General features: G+C 39.2%; 1 protein-coding gene across 1 annotated transcript; it reads left to right on the top strand.

Annotated features, from left to right (window-relative positions):
• Positions 1–3278: 3278 nt before the first annotated feature.
• Positions 3279–17690, top strand: LOC149298392 (putative ATP-dependent RNA helicase DDX52). The gene is made up of 15 exons (XM_089487530.1): positions 3279–3365; positions 7448–7625; positions 8576–8736; positions 8953–9138; positions 9523–9666; positions 9835–9946; positions 10083–10155; positions 10826–11029; positions 11710–11800; positions 12798–12920; positions 13579–13729; positions 14008–14083; positions 14371–14442; positions 15019–15111; positions 17624–17690. Exons 1-15 carry the CDS (start codon positions 3279–3281, stop codon positions 17688–17690), a joined length of 1818 nt encoding a protein of 605 aa, XP_089343656.1.
• Positions 17691–23270: the final 5580 nt, after the last annotated feature.

Consider the following 23270-nt stretch of genomic DNA (forward strand, 5'->3'; position numbering starts at 1 on the left):
GTTAATAATAACCAAGTGGTTCAATTACCAGTTTGTAGCAAGAAGTGGACCAGCTGTTTTATTTCTATAAAGCAATAAAGTTAGAACATTCTATCTTAAGGTGTGATTAAAAAAACAAAAACTAGAGACTCTTAAGAAACATTTTCAGTTTCTATGACAACAACTTACAAGTGCATACAGTTGTGTCACATGACTTTGTTCCCAGGAAAAATGAGAGAAAGATATATATGTTTAACCCCTTAATGACAATTGCCGGTCCTGGCACGGCACGGAAAAGCATGTGCTTTACGACAATTGACGTGCCAGGACCGGCACGTCTTTAAACGGGTGCAGAAAGCGATCTACTATCGCTTTCTGCACCCAAAAAGCGTTGCTGAATGCCTCGACCTCGAGGCATTCAGCAACGCCGCGATCGGCACGAAGGGGCCATCTCTGGCCCCTCCACGGGGCGTCAACATCCGCCATACTTTGTATGGCGGCGGACGCCCGTTTTAAAAGCGTTTAGGAGGCGATCGACGATCGCCTCCTAAACTTAAATGGTGTCGCTGGAATGCCTCGATCAGGAGGCATCCAGCGACACCAAACACTAACCTTTTGATGGGCTGTGACCGCTCCGGAGAGCGGTCACAGCCGCAGCTGCCGGCAATCTTCGCCATCAAGGAAGATGGCCGCCGTCCTGTAACAGGAACCACAAATTTTAAAAGTTCGCTAGATAGTCCAGACCATCTAGAGAACTTTGGCTCCACTTGCAGGTTGAATACAGGTACTGCATTCACCATGCAAGTCAATGGAGCCCAGCTTTCTAATCACAGTGTGATTAGTAAAAATAAATTAAAAAATAAAATAAAATTAATAATAATTAGAAAAAAATAGTAAAAAAACAGTAAAATGTAAAAATCATTTCCCACTGATGTCACTATCAGGGGAACCTCCAAGTTGAAAAAAAATGTTAAATTTTAAAAAAAAAAAAAAAAAAAATATATATATATATATATATAAAAAATATATTTTTGTGAGCAAGTCCTAAAATTAGCATATTAGCTTAAAACAATTCTCGCATGGAAAGAGTTAAAATACTGGCATATTAAATGCCCGTGGGGTGTCTACTTTTAAAAAATGTATGATTTGATGGGGTAAATTGAATGGGCCAGGTTCAACAACGTCCCAATTAACACGGGGGGGAGGATGGCCACACATCTAATTTCCAATTAGAAAAATGCACACGTACCAAATGTGGCCTTTTAGTTCCCCCAAAAAATGACACACCCATGCATGTGGGGTATCACTGCACTCAGGAGATGTTGCTGAACACATTATGGGGTGTCGTGTGACAGCGGCATATACCAGGAGCTGTAAATTCATACATAAAGTAGGTGTGTGTGGGAAAAATACACACACAAAAATATTACTGCAAACTTTGAAAAAATGCTGGTGGTAAAATATGTGCATGCAAAGAGTTAAAATACCAGCATTTAAAATACCCTGTGGTGTCTAGTTTTGAAAAATATATGGTTTTGTTGGGCACACTGAAATGGCCTGGCTCAAAGATGTACCAAATAGGGCATGGGCAGTGGATCCCAAATGCCAAAGTTCAACATTGAAAAAAGCGCATGCCCCAAATGTGGCCCTTTTGCCCCAAAACAGCCAGGCAAAATCATTCATGTGAGGTATCGCTGTACTCAGGAGATGTTGCTGAACACATATTGGGGTGTTTTGTGATAGTGACATATACGAGAACATTTTAATTCATACCTGAATTAAAATGTGTGTGGAAAACCAAATGCAAAAAAATGACTACCACAAAGTTTGACAAAGACTGGTGGTAGATATGGTGCATGGAAAGAGTTAAAATACTAGCATTTGAAATACCCTGGGGTGTCTAGTTTTCAAAAATATATGGGTTTATTGGGCACACTGAAATGGCCCGGCTCAAAGATGTACCAAATAGGGCATGGGCAGTGGATCCCCAAATGCCAAAGTTCAACATTGAAAAATGCGCATGCCCCAAATGTGGCCCTTTTGCCCCCAAACAGCCAGGCAAAATCATTCATGTGGGGTATCGCTGCGCTCAGGAGATGTTGCTGAACACATATTGGGGTGTTTTGTGATAGTGACATAAACTAGAACATTTTAATTCATACCTGAAGTAAAATGTGTATGACAAAACAAATGCAAAAAAATGACTACCATAAAGTTTGACAAAGACTGGTGGTAGATATGGTGCATGGAAAGAGTTAAAATACTAGCATTTGGAATACCCTGGGCTGTCTAGTTTTCAAAAATATATGACTTGATGGGGTAAATTGCATTGGCCGGGTTCAAAGATACCCGAAATGGAACATGGGGGGAAGAATTACCAGATTTGGAAAAAAATGGCTTTGAAATAGCAAAACGCTACCTGTACTTATTGCCCCATAATGGGTAGAAAAAAGCAAAAAAACATAAAAACATTGGGTATTTCTAAACTCAGGACAAATAGTAGAATCTATTTAGCAGGTTTTTTCATTACCTTTTATAGATGAGTAAAAGATTTTTCAACTAAAAGTTAGAAACAGTCATTTTTTTCTAAATTTTTCACCATATTTTATAATTTTTTTAATAGTAAATAATATGATACAATCAAAACAATGTCATCTAAAGAAAGCCCTTCTTGTCCTGAAAAAAACAATATCTAATGTGTGTGGGTTCAGTAAACGGGAAAGAAGAAAATTACAGCTAAACACAAGCAGCGCAGAAATGTTAAAAAGGCCATTGTCACAAAGGGTACAAAAAGTAAAATCAGCCTTTGTCTCGAAGGGGTTAAATGATCTTTTCCAGTAAAAGTCACAGTATTCAAAAGTACTAAAAATTGTATTCATGTTGCATTTAGTTACATTCAGGAGGAGGAATGGCATATGAACCCTGTTATACTTGCTTGAACCCCCCCAACAAAAAAAAAAATCTATACATTAGTGCAAAAAGAGCGGCATTTAGTAGAACGAGATCCTGATGCAAAAAAAAAAAATAACACCATAAAAAATGCTTCTCATGTAAAAATTAAAGATTTTACTGACAATGGACAATAAAAACTGAAGTGAAGGGATCACATCCAAGACAGATGCGTGTAAAGGTTATTGATTTAATTTTATGCAATTAACTAGGCGCGATGAATCAGTCGATCCCACCAACGTAACGCTGGCAGAACCTAGAGTTAACGCACATGTCATGTGACCGGAAGTATTATGCATTCTCCTCTTGTCTCGCGTGGGTCCTCTTTTCGGTGCATTCTGGGAGCAAGTATGGATGCCACTGATCTGTTTCGCAGGCTGGGATCTGGTGCAAGGTTTGACCTAAAACGATTTAACGTTGATGCCGAAAAGTTTAAGGTTTGTATACTAAGCGTAAGGGGTAGCGTGGCTTTTACGTATCCCCCCCTAACTTTGTTGGAACGTGCAGTGAATATTATTAAAATTGCACGTGGCTCAGCATGTCTAATTCTAATTGTATTAAAAAATAGCGTATCCTGTTTGTTTCAGTTTGTGCTTTTCAATGACCCCCCTTAATTAATGTGGGAAAGATTCCCTGTTATGGAAAGTTATACCTGTCTGATTTTATATGATCTATTAAGGGTTCTGTTCCACTTTAACAGCAACTAAGCTCTCTGGCATGTTAAGCAAATAGATCTGTCGATTTAGGATTTCGTTTATGTGGGAGTAGGTAGTGTCTTTTGTGTTAGGTGTTAAAGGTGAAGATTTTAGATTAGACTAAAATTCACTAAATCTGTAAAAGCAGCAAAAAGGACAGTAGTTGCACCAATAATGGAACTTCAAAAAAATGCAAAGAACGACATCCTGCGCTATTCTAAGGAGTGGCGCTGAATCAATATAAATTTCAACAATAAATATTACCAATACAAAGTATTACCCACAGATGAATAAATAAATACCTGTAAAAATATATAAATGTGTAAAAAAAAAAAAAAACTAAAAAAATGAATTATAAATGTATAAAGCTCAAAGAAGTCCAATTAGAGGGATATCCAACTAATTAAGGATTAAAGATGCTTCCGTATCCTTGTACTTTCTATTTCGTGTGCATAACTCTGCCGACTTGACAAGTTTCAATCGTAAGCTTCCTCAGGGGTATCGAAGCTATCCCTGTGTCTTAATTTAAATTTAAAAAAAAAACAAAACAAATCTGTCATGAATAAATGTAACAATAAACCTTCAAATTTAATTATAATGAAAACAATGAAATGATTAATGTTGAATTCTTAAAGTCCTTAAGTCCTCAGAAGTGAAATGCAAGTGAAGTAAACGTGGGTACTCTTCACATAGGGATCTCTTGTATAGGACTCGGAGCAACAGATCTTCAACTCAACAAACAGATGGAACTCAATGTGGCTATATTTCAAATCAGCGTTCTTATTGACTCCAAAAGGCAGTTCGATTTATCCTTAGATCAAGAAGCTCTAAAATATTAATAAGGACTTAATTTCTATGTATGTTACTACGCTGTATGAAATAGTGGCTTTGAAACAGAAGTGATCATGTCTTCATGACTCAACTTCTGTTAAAAAAAAAAAACAAAAAAAAAAAACCTTCAGATTTGAATTCATATTTAACCGGATGTGAAAAGTTTTTTGTCGAAAATATATATAAAAAATGTTAGACACAGAATTTGCAAATTTTCAAATGAAGTTAGGGCTCATTTTAAGAAACATTGTGTTACAGCTGAAGGGAACCCAAGGAAACAAACAGATGAAGCAGAGAGCTCTCAATTCTTGTTTTTTGCACTCACACTCTCTCTCTGTCTCCCTACTTTCTCTGCAAAACTAGTTCCGTGTTTGTCTCCTTTCATGTGGCTCCATTTCTTGTCTTGCCTCTTCTTGTTCTTCTGTCTTTTTTCGTGATCCATTTCCCCTGCTATTTGCTCAGTTAGCATGGTCTCTTGTACCATTTCCGCAACAGGGCAGATGGATACTTAAATGTGGTAGGGAGAAATTGAGAGAGAGAGCGCAAGTAAATGAGTGCCAACAAGTTTTGTTTTTGTATGGAAAACCCCTCTGAATATGAATGGACCAAAAACAAAATTAAAAATGTGTCCAAATTGTGCACAAGTCTAGAAAATAAGATGTGTACATTTGCTGTAAAGAAGTTGTTTTTCCTAATAGGCTTTATATTGTTTTTGTTTTAAAGTGCTCCAGTCGTAATGGTAGCAGGTACTTTTCTTTGATGATGAGAAATATTTTGGTCTGAAGTGTATAAATTAAAATGAGTAGCTGTTATATGGAAGAAGTGCAGTGCCGCCTAAAAAAAATCAAAATAGACAAATCACCAGGTCCAGATGGCATTCACCCCCGCGTTCTAAGGGAGTTAAGTAATGTAATAGACAGACCCCTATTTCTAATATTCAAGGACTCTATAGTGACAGGGTCTGTTCCCCAGGACTGGCGCATAGCAAATGTTGTGCCAATATTCAAAAAGGGGACAAAAAGTGACCCGGGGAATTATAGGCCTGTTAGTTTAACTTCTGTTGTGTGTAAACTGTTTGAGGGTTTCCTAAGAGATGCTATTTTGGAGTATCTCAATGAAAATAAATGTATGACTCCATATCAGCATGGGTTTACAAGGGATCGGTCCTGTCAAACTAACCTGATCAGCTTTTATGAGGAGGTGAGCTCAAGACTGGATCGGGGTGAATCGCTGGATGTCGTATATCTTGATTTTTCCAAAGCATTTGATACGGTGCCACATAAAAGGCTGGTACATAAAATGAGAATGCTTGGGCTGGGGGAGAATGTGTGTATGTGGGTAAGTAACTGGCTCAGTGATAGGAAACAGAGGGTGGTTATTAATGGTACATACTCTGAGTGGGTGACTGTTGCTAGTGGGGTACCACAGGGGTCAGTTTTGGGTCCTATTCTTTTTAATATATTTATTAATGACCTTGTAGAGGGATTGCATAGTAAAGTATCAATCTTTGCAGACGATACTAAGCTCTGTAACGTGGTTAACACAATAGAGGACAGCGCACGATTACAAATGGATCTGCATAGGTTGGAGGCTTGGGCTGGGATGTGGCAGATGAGGTTCAACACAGATAAATGTAAGGTTATGCACATGGGGAAGAAAAATCCAGGCTGGGAATATGTATTAAATGGGAAAACACTGGGGACGACTGACATGGAAAAGGACTTAGGAGTTTTAGTTAACAGTAAATTTACCTGTAGCGACCAGTGTCAGGCAGCTGCTGCTAAGGCAAATAAAATCATGGGGTGCATCAAAAGGGGCATAGATGCCCACGACAAGGAAATAATTCTACCACTGTACAAGTCACTAGTCAGACCACACATGGAATACTGTGTACAGTACTGGGCACCAGTGTACAAGAAAGATATAGTGGAGCTGGAGAGGGTTCAAAGACGGGCAACCAGAGTAATAAGGGGAATGGGAGGACTACAGTACCCAGAAAGATTATCAGAATTGGGGTTATTTAGTTTGGAAAAAAGACGGCTTAGGGGGGACTTAATAACTATGTATAAATATATAAGGGGGCAGTACAGAGATCACTCCCAGGACCTATTTATACCCAGGACTGTGTCTATAACAAGGGGGCATCCTCTACGGCTGGAGGAAAGAAGGTTTCTACACCAGCACAGACGGGGGTTCTTTACAGTAAGAGCGGTGAGATTATGGAACTCTCTGCCAGAGGAAGTGGTGATGGTAAACTCAATAAAAGAGTTCAAACGGAGCCTGGACGTGTTTCTTGAAAGCAATAATATTACAAGTTATGGATATTAGATTAATAGGGACAGAACGTTGATCCAGGGATTTATTCTGATTGCCATATTTGGAGTCAGGAAGGAATTTTCCCCCTGGTATGGGGCAATTGGCATCTGCTTCATAAGGGTTTTTTTGCCTTCCTCTGGATCAACACAGTAGGGACACAATATGTATATAGGTTGAACTTGATGGACTTTGGTCTTTTTTCAACCTTATGAACTATGTTACTATGTTACTATGTTATATAAACTCTGTAGTAGTGCACTGCAAATAAGTCCTGTCTAGGTGCGCTGTGAGCACATGCAGGCCACAGTTGCTTTTCGGGGATCCATTCACCAAAGGTATAGTTAACTGGGCAGCTTGGAGGAGAATTCTGGTTTCATGTTTACTATGGATTACAAAGGACCAACATCGGTGATTGAAGCTTGACTGAACCTGTACAATGCAAAGGTAGGTAGGAGTTTTCACCCAGCTCAGCCCTTCATAGTGGATAAACATGTCAGTGTTGGCTCTTAATAACAAACCTGGATATAAGGGGGCTAAAATCGCAACTTGTGTGTGCGCTTGATGATTGAGAAAGGTTCTGATGCTTCTGGGTGTTGAGTAGGGCTAGTTTGTATACAAAGTACTTTCTAATCTACGGTAACAACTGTTTCCTTCTATTCCCTTGGTTTCTTTTGCAGTTGATAAAATGCAAGGAGAATAATTTGCCATCTGATAGCTTGGAGAATCTAGATTTTTTTCAAAAAGAACCAAAACTCTCTGAGAAGCATATTTTACAAAAAGAAAAAAATACTATTCCTAAAGAAGATGCCAAGAACAAAGATTTGGGGAAGAGAGTGAAAAAAAGGAAACTACAAGGTAAGGAGAACATTGGGTAACATACTCTTTGGCTTATTTTTTGTTGTTTAAATTTGAATAACATACTAGTGAGTGCCGTGTGGTTCATTTTAAAAATGCTGAGGGATTTCAACAGAATCACCCCGTATGCATTTGCCACTTTTCACACCCCTAGTTAAATTCCCTGCAAGAGATGTTTTTGACTGAGCATCTCTACCTCTCCAGTCAGCTCCAGCACTGGCTCTGTGAATGTCGTGTGCAGGGGTCAAAGTGCCTTATGTCAAAAGTCCTGCCTTTGATTTGAATGGTAACACTTTCCTGACACTGACTGGCTGCTTCAAGCACCCAATCGGTGACAAGAATAGTCAGATCGTGGAGGAGGAGGGATGCTGCAGGGGTAGCCTCTTCTGTTTCTGGAAAGAGCTTTAGGCTGTTCAGGCTAAAAGGCCACATTTGGGAGGTGTGCATTTCAGTTTTTCAACTGAAGCATTACGCAGACCTCCACCGGCTGCCGGAGTGGAGGATCCAGGTCCCCTGCAGCGTTGCTGGGGATCTGGATCTTAGTCTTGTAGACAGACCTGAGGTCTGATTAGAAGACGACCTTGAATATAAGACAATGGTTATTTTTCAGTGCGTTTGCTCTGAAAAAAACCTTGTCTTATAATCGAGCAAATACGGTATAACGTTTTTGGGGGAGAGGGAGCTTTGATCACTGGGGCTTAGCATTCATTAGCCTTCTCCCTCTTTCAATGAATTATACGTAAATGGTTGGCTTCTGACTAGTTATTTCATTTTGGTGTAACAGCACCTTTAAATATTCCACTAGCATATTGAAAGGCAGAAAGTGACCTGCAAACTGAAACTGGTAATGATTATCATTAGTATTGGTTTATATTAAAGTTGATATTTTGATCACAAACAAAATTAATAATTTAGTACAGTAATCAATTTCCTACTCAATTCTGCTGTAGGAAATTGTGAAGATGAAGACTCTTCGTTGTTGGAAAAACACAAAGCAGTTGCTGACACATCTATCTGCTGGATGTCCTCTGTAGAGGCGAAAATAAATGGTGGTAAAGTGAAGAATCAAAAACGGTCTGCTGAAAAACTGGAGCAACAGAGAATTGATAAGGTGCCTAGGTCACACGATAATACAAATGGTTTTGATATGAACTAAAATGAAAAAATGTCTGGGGGATTTGATACATTTTTTATATATTTATTTTGAATGTAATTTGTGTCCTTACTCTCCTGCTGGAGCAGGAGAGTATGTGATGCCAAAGTGGGACATTGATTGAGACCTTGAATACTGCATAATTATTTTTATTTATTTGTTTCAACCATGTAGATAAATAATTTTAGGAATAAGCATAAAATCTATGTGCAAGGAACAGATATTCCAGAGCCTGTTGCGACCTTTGAACAGCTTCGTGAAGAGTACAAAATTCATTCAAGGATCATTCAGAATGTGAAAGATGCTGGTTTCAAGGCTCCCACACCCATCCAAATGCAAGCCATACCACTCATGTTGCATGTAAGTATCTACAATCTGTATTTTTTCCCCATGTACAAGTTTAGTATAGTTGTAGAAATGCTGTTTTTCCACAAAATTTTTGTGTTTGTACTGCTGAGCATGTGCACAAAATCTGCAACCCATGCATAAAAGGGTCCCAATGAGACTGAGCCATGAAATGTTCAAGAATGGCAAAAAAAATGTTTCTAGGTTTTTACATTAAGTGTTCATTATATGAAATGTAGTTTCTAGTTGAGTCCTTATGTGATCTTACATTTCCTTGCTTTTTCTTGACAAATACAAAAGTAAGGTGTTCTCATAACAGAAGCATTTGTGATATGTTGATCCATACGCTATATAATGGTATTAGTTCATCAGTCTTTGGTTTTCACTATTCTATTTAAGGGTCGAGAAATACTGGCTTGTGCGCCCACTGGTTCTGGGAAGACATTGGCATTCTGCATCCCAATTTTAACGCATCTTAAGAATCCAATGAATAAAGGCTTCAGGGCACTGATCATATCGCCTACAAGAGAACTTGCAAGTCAGGTATAACCGGTGTCTGATATCTGTCAAATCCATGCATATAACAAAGGGTACCTGGGAATAACTCAATACAGAAAAAAAGTCAATAAATGGGGACATATTGCAAAAGAATACATTGTTGAATTTCTGGTTGACTGTTTCACAATGTATGTTTTGTGAATTTTCATTTAGACGCATCGAGAACTAGTCAAGCTATCAGATGGCATCGGCTTCAGGATACACATGATTGATAAAGCTGCTGCGGCTGCAAAAAAATTTGGTCCAAAGTCCTCAAAAAAATGTGGTAAGTATGTCAGGATGTCAGCTTGGTAGTTTGATTTTCTCTTTATATTATATATATATATAATATATATATTATTTTTTTTTATTTTTTTTTTATTTGTTTCTTTTCCATAAACCTTTCCTTTTCTGTATTGTAGATATTCTGGTCACAACTCCCCACAGACTGATTTATTTGCTAAAGCGAGATCCTCCTGAGATTGATCTTTCAAGGTACTTGATATGATTTTCTGAAATTCTAAAAGTTGGGTACGTTAAGAAAAAGCCATGTAATGGTGTTTTAAACAGGTATTTATTATTATTATGGCTCCTGTTTATCTGTATTACTGTAGCAATGTAAACCGTTGCTACACCTGAATTTGGAGTTTTATTAGTAAGGGGATTAAAGTTTCTGTACACTGAGGTATTGATTTCAGTTACAAGTGTACTGGCACATTATTAACCCCTTAAGGACAATGCATTTTGAGCCCGTACATGTACGGGCTTTGTCATTAACCGGTTAAGAGGCAACAGACTTTTCCAGCATAATGTTTTTAGTTCTATATTTTGTGTTTAGTTATATTTCATAATTATGGTGATTAAATTTCTATTTCTACCTGGCCGTTGAAAACCAAAACACAGGGGCAAGAAGTAACATTGGCATTTTACTGAGCTTAATCAATCCATTTAATTTTTTCACATGTTACTCATTTAATACAGGACTAAATCTGGTAAGTTTTTATAACATTCATAACGTATAACTTGTTGAACTTTTTTTTTATTTTTTTTTTACACATATTCAGATTTTGTGGCGCTTGGATAGGGTATACTGTATTCTCCTGTATCTTGTACCTTTCCGTTTGTACTAGTGGTTTTGTATAATCATTCCGCTCTTATTTTGTAGTGTCGAATGGCTAATTGTTGATGAGTCAGATAAGCTATTTGAAGATGGGAAGACAGGATTCAGAGATCAGCTGGCTTCCATATTTGTAGCTTGCACGTCCCACCTTGTTAAAAGAGCCATGTTCAGTGCGACGTTTGCTCATGATGTGGAACAGTGGTGCAAGCTACACCTTGACAACGTGGTTTCTGTTTCTGTTGGTGCAAGGTAAGAGATTTTGAGCTAACTACTCGGCAAGGTATTAAATTCAGTCCTCTACCTTTCTTTTCCTTTCCTTGCATATTGAAAGTAAGACAAAAAAGCACTTTAATACTATTTGAAGTCAATGAAAAGCTATTAATATTATAGCAATTTGTATATGCTTCTGCTTATGGTTGCCTAACAATTACGTGCACTCCAAAATAAACTAATCTACTGCATACGTGGGTGTCTAATTTTAACCCCTTAAGGACAATGGGCGGTTCCTAAACCCATTAAAAACAATGCATTTTGAGCCCGTACATGTACGGGCTTTGTCATTAAAGGGTTAAGATGGTACGATGGAATGAAAATAAATTATAAAACCTTAGCAATTTTTCCAGTATCTAATGGAAATGTATAAATGGTAGTTGCATGGTGTTTTGTTCATTTAGCCATTTTTTCTTTACTGATTAGAGTGCTTGCAATTGGGGGCTAACAATATGTATTTATGAAAATACATGAAAACGAGTGACATATACAATTTAATATGGAAAATGAATGACATTGACAATATACAGTTTGATGCAGAAGAAGAGTGTCCTGCTCTTGCCTCCATACAAGTGTTAGTTTTTAGATAAATACACTTGACACATATTGAAAATATTTAGAAAGTATTGTGATGCTGGGTTTTTTTATTTCAATTTTAGAAACTGTGCTGCAGATACAGTGGAACAGTCACTTTTGTTTGTTGGGTCTGAAACGGGCAAATTATTGGCTATGAGAGATCTCATTAAAAAGGTATTTGTTTCTACCTAAGCTAATTTAGTAATGCACTTAATATAGGAGGATATGATCAATGCACATACAACACAGGCAAAGTTTAATTAAAAACCTACTTATGGCTTGCTTAAAACTGTATGTGTGTGTATATATATATATATATATATATATATATATATATATATGTGTGTGAGACAGATATACACACACACCCATCAGCCATAACATTATGACCATTAACAGGTGAAGTGAAATAACACTGATTATCTTGTTGTCATGACACCTGTCAGCAGCTAAGATATATTAGGCAGCAATCGAACATTTCGTTCCTTAAAGTTGATGTGTTAGAAGAAGTAAAAATGGGCAAGCATGGTGATGGCTAGACAACGGAGTCAGAGCGTCTCTAAAACTTCAGCTATTGTGGGGTGTTCCCGGTCTGTAGTAGTCTCTACCTATGAAAAGTGGTCCAAGGAAGGAAAAGCAGTGAACGGGCAGCATTGATGCACGTAGGGTCAAAGGTTGGCCCACATGGTCAAATCCATCAGATGATCTACTGTAGCTCAAATTGCAGAAAAAGTTAATGCTTGATCTAATAGGCGTCAGAACACACAGTGCATTGCAGTTTGTTGTATGGGTCAGTCAGGGTGCCCATGCTGACCCCTGTCCACTGCCGAAAGTGTCTACAATAGGAATGTGAGCATAAGGATTGGACCACAGAGCAATAGAAGAAGCTGGCCTGGTCTGATGAATCACGTTGTCTGTCACATGGAATTTACAGGGCTTAAAGGATCTGTTGACAATGTCTTTGTGCCAGATGGGTCAGGGCTGTTATAGCGGCACAAGGTAGACCTACAAGGTATTCAGCTGGTGGCCATAATGTTATGCCTGATCGGCGTGCATGTTTACACACCACACAGGCTTGCATTGTGAAAGAAGTGTGCTTGCTTTTTTATGTGAAAATACCACTATCACGTCTTTGCAGTTATAATGTTTTGATTTTTTTCCTCTCTTACAGGGTTTCAGTCCCCCAGTTTTGGTGTTCGTACAGTCTATCGATCGTGCTAAGGAGCTATTTCATGAACTAATTTATGAGGGAATTAATGTGGATGTTATTCACGCAGACAGGACACAGCAACAGGTATGTTATTGACACACATTGCATACTCTGCTTACCTGCATGATTATTATTACATCATGAACAAATTACAGTGCTATGCAAAAGTATTCACCCCCCCCCCTTGGTGTTTTGTCCTATTACATTACCTGGAATGAAAATGGATTTGTTGGAAGTTTGTATCATTTGATTTACAGAACATGCATACCATTTTGAAGATGCAAAAAATATATATATTTTTTATTGTGAAACAAACTTTAACTTCATTAGGCCCGGGTGCCGCTTTCAATCCCTCTCTCAGCTGTTCAGAGGCTGTTTTAAAGGTAGGTCTGCTGGCCAACCGGAAATTTCCCGGTGGGCCAGTCTGGCCCTGTGTACAGCAATCTTCTATCAGTATTTCAGTATTTTTTCCCCTGGGTACATGAAATTATTGAAACAACTGTACCCCCCCCCCGAGTACAAGAATACCCCATATGCATGGGTATGTCTCTTTGGCACTGCCACACATTCCATCTGGTCACTTTAACTAATCAATATAAATGGAGTTACTGTACTTTCCCCATGATAAGAAATGCAAGAATATCTTCAAAAAAATCAACTTGTATGTTATATTTTGTATTCTACATTTATCATGCTGGCAAAATTGTGAATTGCTTGTTTGACTTTATTTTTTCTTTAACAGAGAGATAATGTCATAAGAAGTTTCAGAGAAGGGAAGATTTGGGTACTCATTTGTACAGCTCTTCTGGCTAGAGGCATAGATTTCAAAGGAGTAAACATGGTTATAAACTATGATTTTCCAACCAGTGCTGTAGAGTACATACACAGAATAGGTAAAGTATGATATATTCTATTGATATTATACAATTTTTTTTGTAGGAGCTGTTGATTGGTGCCATTTTCCAATAGTTTTAGTGTTTTTGCTCCAATAAAACCCTTTTTAACCCCTTAAAGACAAAGGGTTGTCCTTAAAGCCATTAAGGACAATGTATTGTGAGCCCATACATGTACGGGCTTTGTCGTGAAGGGGTTTAGCGCTATTATACTTTCTTTTTTTTTTTTTTTTTAAGTGTATAAACTACTAATTCTGAGTATCTGATTTTAACTGTAGGGCGTACTGGCAGAGCAGGACACAAAGGTAAAGCCATAAACTTCTTTACAGAGGATGATAAGCCATTGCTACGAAGGTAAGTTCTTTGTAGTAAATGTGTGCATGCATTTCTTTTTATGTCCACTTGTAACACATATTACAGGGTTAAGGGAGACACAGTCTGATCTATACACTTGAAATAGATCCTTGTACAAAACCTTTTAATAGCAGAACTGGTTTAGTTTTGTTTTTCTTCAAATTGATTTCTGTTCTTTCTGCTCTTGTCCCTCTTTCACATCGTGTTTACAAGTCTGTTAGCTAAAACAGAAGAAATATTGTAAAATTGTAGGTGTAGTAACTTGTGCATTTGGATTTGTTTTGTAGTGTAGCAAGTGTTATACAGCAAGCAGGATGCCCGGTGCCAGACTACATAAAACACTTTAAAAAGTTGCAAAGGTGAGTTTAACACACGGACCTCCTGTTCAGACAGAACACATCATCAATGTAAATAGCCTGGGGGAAAGAGAGCGACTGCACAGAGGGGGTCTTTGTAAAAAAAAAAGTTTTAAAGAGGACACTGTTATCGTATGTAAAAGTGTATTGATGACCGAGGTGCCCCTTTAATCTTCTATATTTAACCTAAAACTAACCTAACCTAAAAAAAAGAAAATGTTTTTAAATTATGGCTTTTAAGGGCAACATTATTTTCTGAGAGCAAACCGGTTCCTATAAATATTTTTTTAGCGAACTAGATTTTCTTTCTCTGAACCGCAGGCATTAAGTCATTAATCATATTTCACTTGGAAATTCTGATTAACCTACTTTTACTTGGTATAAGTAAAAATATCAAGCATTGACGATTAACGCTGACTATCCAATATTTGTAGTCATGCCTGGGAGTATGCATTTAATTGACTCTGAATGTGTATTAAGATTTGAAGAAATCAATTAGTCTACAGCGTACAAAGAAATTACTTATATATTGGTTGTATTGTGAGTAGTTTTAATGCACTGCACTGTCCATTTTTACAGCAAACAGAAAAAGCGGATGGTCAAAAACCCTTTGAAAAGAGAGAGTATTCGCACCACTCCAAAGTTCATTTTGGAAAAAGCCAAATGGAAACGGTACAGTTCTGTTTTACCACTTTTTAGCACAATAATTATTGGGATGGGATGGGATGTGATGTATATCCAACCGTTAAAAAAATCATCAATCAAACAATATTTGCCAATTGTTTTTTTATTCTTCACCTACTGAAGTTTAGCATAAGTCCATATCAGAATAACTTCTTTTGAACCTGTTGAATATCTTTTCTCATGGAAGATAGGGGGTCATTTAAGTGACGACATTAACCTAGGGAAGCATGAAATCTGTTCGTAGATACTATGCTTCCCATCACATGATTTGGTGGCAACCCCCCCCCCCCCCCATTGTTTCACCATGTATGCCAAACGTTAATTATGAAAGTAACAGGATCAAAATAATTTTCCTGAAAACTCCCATGCCCTTTAATTAATCAAATAAATGTGCTTGTACAATACAAATTGACTATAATTTTATATTTAATTTTTCAACATTGTGGAGCTTGGATAGAAGGGTATCTATGATGTCAGCATCTCTGATCCCTGTAGGTTTTTTTTTTTGTGGGTTGGAGGGGATACAAATATGATAAATAAAGTAAGACCCCTAATGCTTTTATAGTTTAACACGAGTGTCTAATATTGGCTACTTAATGTAGCAGTAACCCCTAAAAGCCCAGGGAATGTTTTAAGTTGTGGGTTTTTTTTTAAACTCTTATATTAAGCGCTTGTGTGTTACGCTGGCTGGCCTGCTAGTAAAAGTATCTCATACCACAAACCCTTCCCCCACCAGAGTCTTTGACGTTAGTGCTGCAACTAACGATTATTTTCATAATCAATTTAGTTAGCTGATTATTTTTTCCATTAATCAGATAAAAAAAGAATGTAAATTTTTAGTTTATTTAAAATAATTTAAAGAACAAACTGGGTATTAAAAACAAACAGCAGAATTAAAAATCTTTGAGGAAAAATGCATTTCTTGTTATTTCCCAACCTGCCTCCCCAGTTATGCACATCTGAGCCCCGGCTTGCCACACTGCCTCCCAGATATGCCTTATACCCCCACATACGCCACTCTGCAATCCTCACATACGCCACTCTGCCCAAGTGCCTGCCAGCAGCAGAGGTTTGTCTACTCGTATCGCATAGATGCCCACCAGCTGTCAGAGAGGAGAATCCGGGTCCCCTGCAGGGGATTTGGATTTTAGTGTTATTATGCGACCTCTATTTGAGGTCGAATTATAAGACAAGTGGTATTTTTTTTTTTAGAGCATTTGCTTTGAAAAATAAAGCCTCATCTTATATTCGGTAAAATGGATTCAACTAATTGATAATGAAATTCGTTGGCAACAATTTTCATTATTTCCTATTATCGATTAGTTGTTGCAGCCCTATTTAACATAAAAGGCAAAACGGAGCAGCGTATGGCTAATCGGCAGCATTCTCTTCTCCCAAGAGGGAGTCTAACTTTTAATGCTAAACACAAGGGTCACCTTTTTTTACAGAAATCATAATGTTACACAGATGCACTTTATCTTTTGTTTGTTACACAGACAAGACATAAGCTGTGACCGAGTAGGAATGGTTGCTGGTCGTCTAAGGTGCCAATCAACCTCCACTACACTACAGAAACATTCTGTGTTTGTTTCAGTCGGAGAGGGGCAGCAACCATGAATGAAATATGCACATGGCTTCTGATGTCTGCTTTAACCATTATAATATGAATATTTTATTTAGACGGGGCAAACACGAAGTAGTAACTTTGGTACATTTATCAGTACTAGATTGATTTACATTTTCCTTGCGGATATCTGCATGAACCACTTTTTAGAAGCATGCATCATTGACGTAACACAGTAATTCAAGTGACCTGAAATTTGATTAAGCCAACCCCTTGTGGAACTCGCTAATAAAACTAGGAGTTGATTGTGTGACATAAATGTTAAATACCACATTAGCCATTGGCCATGCAAATTAACAGATCCTATGAACAAATCATCCTATGACAACCATGTAGAAAGTAATCCATGAATGTAATATGTTTGAAATCTCAAAAAATGCAAACTTATAATTTAACAATTTGACGGTTGGACTTCTATTATGTTTATGCATAATTGATGTATGTATAATATGGGAATACAAAAACAAATAATAACTGACAAAATAAGTAACACTGGTTTATTCACTTAAGAGGGTATTTGAAGTATAGTTTACCTTTCAGTATTATGAAGGCCAAACCCCAGTGAGCCTTTTCTGCTAAAAGAGCTACACTTGCCTGTGTAATGCATTTGTAAGTCAGTGAGGTGAGTTTTAAGGTATCTCCAACAGTATCTGTGTTCCGTGGAGGCTCAGCTCGTCTTGGACAAGTGGTTTGCCCCCTGATAATGAGTAGTAATGAGTTAAAACATTCAGCTCTGATGCAAATTTGCTCTTTAGTGACTATTGAAGTCCTGGTTCGTGCCTTTATACAAGAAGCAGGTCGACAAATGCACAAAATAATGGTTACAGAAGAAAATATATATATATATATTAACTTAACACTGTTTATGCCCAACAGGAATATTATCCGGAAGAAGCTGAAAGAGGCTAAAAATTCTGATAATCAAGAAAAAAGCAAATCCTAACAAGCTCAAGAAAATTAAAGCACATCTATTGTGACCAGGGGGGGCACCTAGTGAGACTGGATGATCCTGTTGAAGACAATTCCATGGAGTGCATGGGATGAACAGTTCAGAAGAGCACATTGCTTAAAGCGGGGTGGGTTTACTGGCTCACAATAATACATCATGTCCTGCCTGGATCAGTTGGACAGTTATGACTGTAGTTGTCTTTGCCGAGATAATAAACATGCTGTTCTCAAGTTTAAATACAATGCATTTATACTACATGTATACAGTCATCCGATTTATGTTTTGCTATTTCAAAGGGAAGGTTGTAAAACTATTCCAAATTAGGGCAGGATAATGAATATATTTTAGGTGTTTTTTTCCCATTTGCTCTAGCTGTGTACAATTTTATATACATGTCAGACTTTGGGGAAAAAAAAACCATACATAATTTATGTGTAGTGAAACCAATGTGTTGAGTTTTTGACTCCTTAATTCTGGATTAGCCTTAAAGTGCTTGAATCCTCTGTAGTCCAATGCATTTATTAAGTGTACTAAGCAGGTCTGATTTAATTTTCAGAAGAATTTTTTTTTTATACAGCACAGTTAACTTATAACTACAAAGTAATAAATACTATTCTAAAACCATATGTTAGTCTCTATTTTTTCCATTGTATGAAACTTTTTAAAACATACACATGGTATACAAAACATCACTAAAATCACATTCAGAATCACTCTGTTCTAATAGTCTGGCTAATTTACACTCGTCGCAGCATTTATGGTATAATAGCACTAGGAAATCCAACGTTGGAGCACAAGCGGTAAAATATTTTGTCGGGATATACCGTATTTGCCCGAATATGGGCTGCGCTTTTTTCCCCATTTTAAGGCTTTAAATTGGGGGTGCAGCCTATATTCGGGGTTTCGTGCAGGAATGCGCAATTCGTATCTGGGCGCCGGGCAGGCAGCAGGGTTAGGATCCAGATCCCTCGCAGCGCTGCAGGGGACCTGAATCCTACTCTCTGGCAGCTGTGGACGTCTACTCCCACAGGGGAGTGCCGGGAAGGGAGATTGTTGAAGCACATCGAGCAGATGTGCTGGCAGCGGAGGTTGTTTATGCTTGCATCGCCGCAGCCGGTGAACATCTGCGCAATGTGCTTTAACAATATCCCTTGCCGGAAGTTGTCTACATGTATCGCGCAGATGTCCCCAGCCGGCCCCATTAGACACCAGGGAGTCTGCATTGGTCTAGGGGGGGGGGGCATAGGAGCAGCACATCTCGGGGGGGGCAAAGTGGCAGCATATCGGGGGCAAAGGAGCATATCTATAAGTAAGGTGCGTTAAAATGTCTATTGGTTTTATGTTTGTATGTAACATGTTGACTGCAAAATAGATACCAAAAATGTTAAAATACAGTATGTTATGTACAATACCGTTTTACTATTCCACTAATGTGTATTTTTTCTAAAAATCTAAAGTTTTCTTTAAAAGCACCTAACTTTTAGGGTGCGGCCTATAATCGAGCCAATACGGTATTCTGACTGTATAGGACTGCAAAGGGTTAATATGCCTTTGGCATTCGAACTGTCTCTTTAAACCCATGTAAAATATTAGAAAGCAGTCACATGCTTTTCCATTAAAAAAAAAAAAAACTTGTGCTTAAACCCCCTCATGACAATGGCTGATTTTATTTTTGTACCCTGAGCCAAAGCTGAGATACAGTGTGGCTATTGTCCTGAAAAGGACAATAAGTGATCATACCAGCCCAGAACTGCCTTGGCACTGTGGCTAGCCGAAGCTGAGCTACACAGTGTGGCTAATGTCATGAAAAGGACAATAAAGGATTATAGCAGCCCACCCAAGCATCAGATGATGCTCATGTTGAGGTGAAAACAGAACTCGCTTTATTTGGAAACACACAGCCTTATATACAGTGCAAGGGACATAAATCACATTAACATATTCCCGTCCTGCCCAGACAGCCCGGCACCATACTCAGGGCACCAAGCCCCGCAATGTCTTTATATCTTTAAGCCCTCATTCTCGGGGTGATGCCGAAGAAGAGGCAGCGATACCGATGGATAGCTCGGGGTCCTGAGAATATCCCGTCCAAAAAGCAACACGATCGGTCAAGGGGACCCCAAGCGGCAGCAGTTCAAAGTTTCCTCGGGGCGGACCGCGAGGTAGCCGTCATGAGTACGGTATCCGTGCCGGCAGATCTCCGCTCTCCGCACCCTACCACCCGTGGGCTGACTCCACAAAATAGCGTTCCGGTGGAGTCAATGGTGTCCGGGATATGAGGGGTTGGGTCCTAACCGAAACTGTTCCAGAGTCAAGCAAAAAGGCATGCTATACACTGGGGATACAACAGGGAAAACAAGAACCACACATAACCCCCTCCCAAAATGCAGGAACCCCAATGAACCCCTAGTCTCTGGTACTTTGGGAAACCTGGCACTCCATACCAGGGGCCATAGTCTATAGGAAGGAGGCTGGCACTCAGTCCCCTCCAGGAGCCCATGGCACGGGGCTTCTGTGACAGGTGAGGACAAAGGGGAGAGATAAAGTTGAGGAGAAAAGGGAAAGATAACTAGAAGGGATAGAGGTAAGGGAGGACAGGGCAAAAGAAATGGAAGAGATAAGATAAATAAAAGGGAGAAATAATTAGAACATGGGGTAAAAGAAAATGGGAAGCGATAAAAGAAAAGAAAGTGATAGGGAGAAAAGGTAGAGCGAGAAAGAGGAGGGGAGATATACGGAAAAGGGAGATATAAGGAAAAAGGTTGAAGTAAATAGAAACCCTCCGTCAGTCCCACCTCCTGCCCAGATGTGGTCCACCACCAGGACTCCTGGCTGTGTGAAGCCTTGGAGCTGTACTGGGAGCTACAACCTTTTCTGCGGCTGGCACTTCAGCTGTGATACGTGCTCCTGCTGTTGTCAACCCGGGACTCTGCAGAGAAATAGGCTGGAAACAAACAGTTTCACACAAAACAAAGTTCATATTGAATTTTACACCATTTGGAACAAACATGCCATTACAAACAAACAAAAAAAATACCCGACGCATCAACTGGATCCTGCGCGCCAAAAGCAACTGCAAACAATTTGCACCATCATTTGGGGCCAATGTTCCTAGAGGAGCAGACATTAGGAATAAAGCATGCCTTACAAACCACAGAAAAGAGAAAAAAGGGTCCGCCGGGGCGTTTAAGTAGAACTCTACCAAGAAAATGACATCAGGAGAGAGCAGATACTTGCCATTTATCCTAATCCCTTTTAGCTGGGTGAAACATCTAACTTGTAAAGGCTGGAAAAACTGCTTAAGGTCAAAAAAAGCAATTTCCACAGAAAGGCTAAAACGCCAGAAAAAACTCCACAAAAAACGCCAAAACGCAGGAAAATGCAGTGGCAGTTTTCTTGGTGTTTTTGTTGGCGTTTTTCATCAAGAAAAAAACGCAGGACAAAAACCCAAGTGGAAACCTAGCCTTAAGAAGCATTTAAAAAGATCTTTTTTAGGGAACCCAAACAACCCAAATAAAGATCTCTGGAGTTGGTCTCAAATGGAAGATGAAATCATCTGAGATTCTTACAGGGTTCAAGGTTTTTTCTCCAGCTCTTTTCTATAGAAAACATCTTACAACATTCCCTTGCACCCTTGCGGCAGAATCACCTCTATGCGACTCCTTTCAGGTACCATCAGTTGTCCCTCCTGAGCCTTGACTCCTGATCCTACAACCCATTGCCATCTACTCTGCCTGAGCATTCCACAATGTTGACTTGTCGGGGAGAAGTCGGTGAGAGTGCAGCCCACTTGCACCCCAGGGGAGCAGAAGGCTCGGTTATCCCCCTCAGGAAACACATCTGTCTTCCTGCCCCTTGACCCCCAGCCTCCACCCCCCTCTGATCTAAGACCATGCCCCCTTTCAGATCAACTAATCACAGTAGGAGACCCATCTATCACCCCACTTAAACTGCCTCCACTAAAAATACCCCCACATACACCTGCCGTCCCAAAGAACCAAAAACTGACCCTATGGGGCAAACCCCCCTACCAACATACTGTACTTGATGCCCCATGCATCCAAACTATCCTGCCTAAGCTTGCCACTAATCCCACTATTTAAATCCCTTACACTAACTATATCTTCCTCTACTTCCCACCTCTGTCGCCTCGTAGCTGCCAGAATCCCCTCCAATAATGCTTCCACCTCTGGACCCATCCTGCAAGACAAAATAGAAGCTTTTACAACCAAAAGATTTACTGGTTAAAGGTGGCTTTCACAATATAGAGAGAGCTATTCATACAGGATGACCCAAAGTCGTCTAACAAATGTCCCCACCTGCAAAAACTAGTAGCCCAGAGCGGCTAAAAGGTGCGTTTGTAAAGGTGTCTGTAAAGCTTCCAAAAATGAAGTGTTGCATTGTGACACCATTAGGCAAGATGGAAGACTGTGAAAATGTCACTGTATAGAGTGTGATTAATTGAATTTGCGGCATGTCAAGTTTTACTTACTGTGGGACAGCCTTTCACTTTGAACTATTTGATCGTGTCACCTGATGGTTGATCAAGGAGTAAATTACTACTGGTACACTACCAAAGGTGAAGTAACAACCCAAGATGACCTGTTTCATCCACTAAGGGTCAGGAACTTTTCCATCACCTTCCATTCACCAAGAAAGATGTCAGCTCATACCGTTGTAAAGTGCAACACACGTTGAATGGTATGGTATACACAGATGATATGTGCCATCATTGCCCCCAAACAACTTGTTTGACAGGGTTTGTGTGCCCTGTCCGCTTCACGGGCCGTCTGTCCCTGCAATAAGCCATCCCAAACCAGGAGAGAAGCAAGCCCAACTGCTCCTGAAGCCAATCTTTTCCATATAGCCTTGTTGCTGCCAGAATCCCCTCCAATAATGCTACCGCTGCTGGATCCATCCTGTAAGACAAGGAGAAAGACACCGTTTTGACGTGTAACACTTCAAAAAAGGATTAAAGTAGCTCTGGCCGGCAGGATCAGCACGCACCAGCCGTTTAGATTAGAAGGTCAGTAAACTAATTTATTTTTTGTACAAACTGTATATTTTTTAAAAATGTATGTGTATGTAAGTGTGCTTTTTTAAATTAATTATTTTTAAAAGAATCTCTGTGTCTGTATGTGTTCACATGCTCAGCCCCCCATGTCATTGCTGTCCCAATTCAGCCCCCCATGTAATCTCTGTCCCCAATGAGCCCCTCCCAGTGTCACCCCTGTCCCCATTCAGCTCCCCAGTGTCACCTCTGTCCCCATTCAGGAGGCCCCATGATATGCCTTTTAACCCCCTTTATGCCACTCTGTCTCCAGAAATGCCTTTTAAACCCCTAAATGCCACTCTGCCTCCAGAAATGCCTTTTAACCCTCTATACGCCACTCTGCCTCCTGAAATGCCTTATACCTCCCTATATGCCACTCTGCCCCATAATATGCCTTTTAACCCCCTAAATGCCAGAGTGGGATATAGGGGTATAAGGCATTTCTGGAGGCAGAGTGGCACATAGGGGGTTAAAAGGCATATCATGGAGCACAGTGGCATATAGAGGGTTAAAAGGCATAT

Source organism: Sceloporus occidentalis, unplaced genomic scaffold (assembly GCF_023333645.1).
Source record: "Sceloporus occidentalis isolate IW3139 unplaced genomic scaffold, rSceOcc1.0.p SCAF_33, whole genome shotgun sequence".
In the NCBI taxonomy this organism is placed as follows: Eukaryota; Metazoa; Chordata; class Lepidosauria; order Squamata; family Phrynosomatidae; genus Sceloporus; species Sceloporus occidentalis.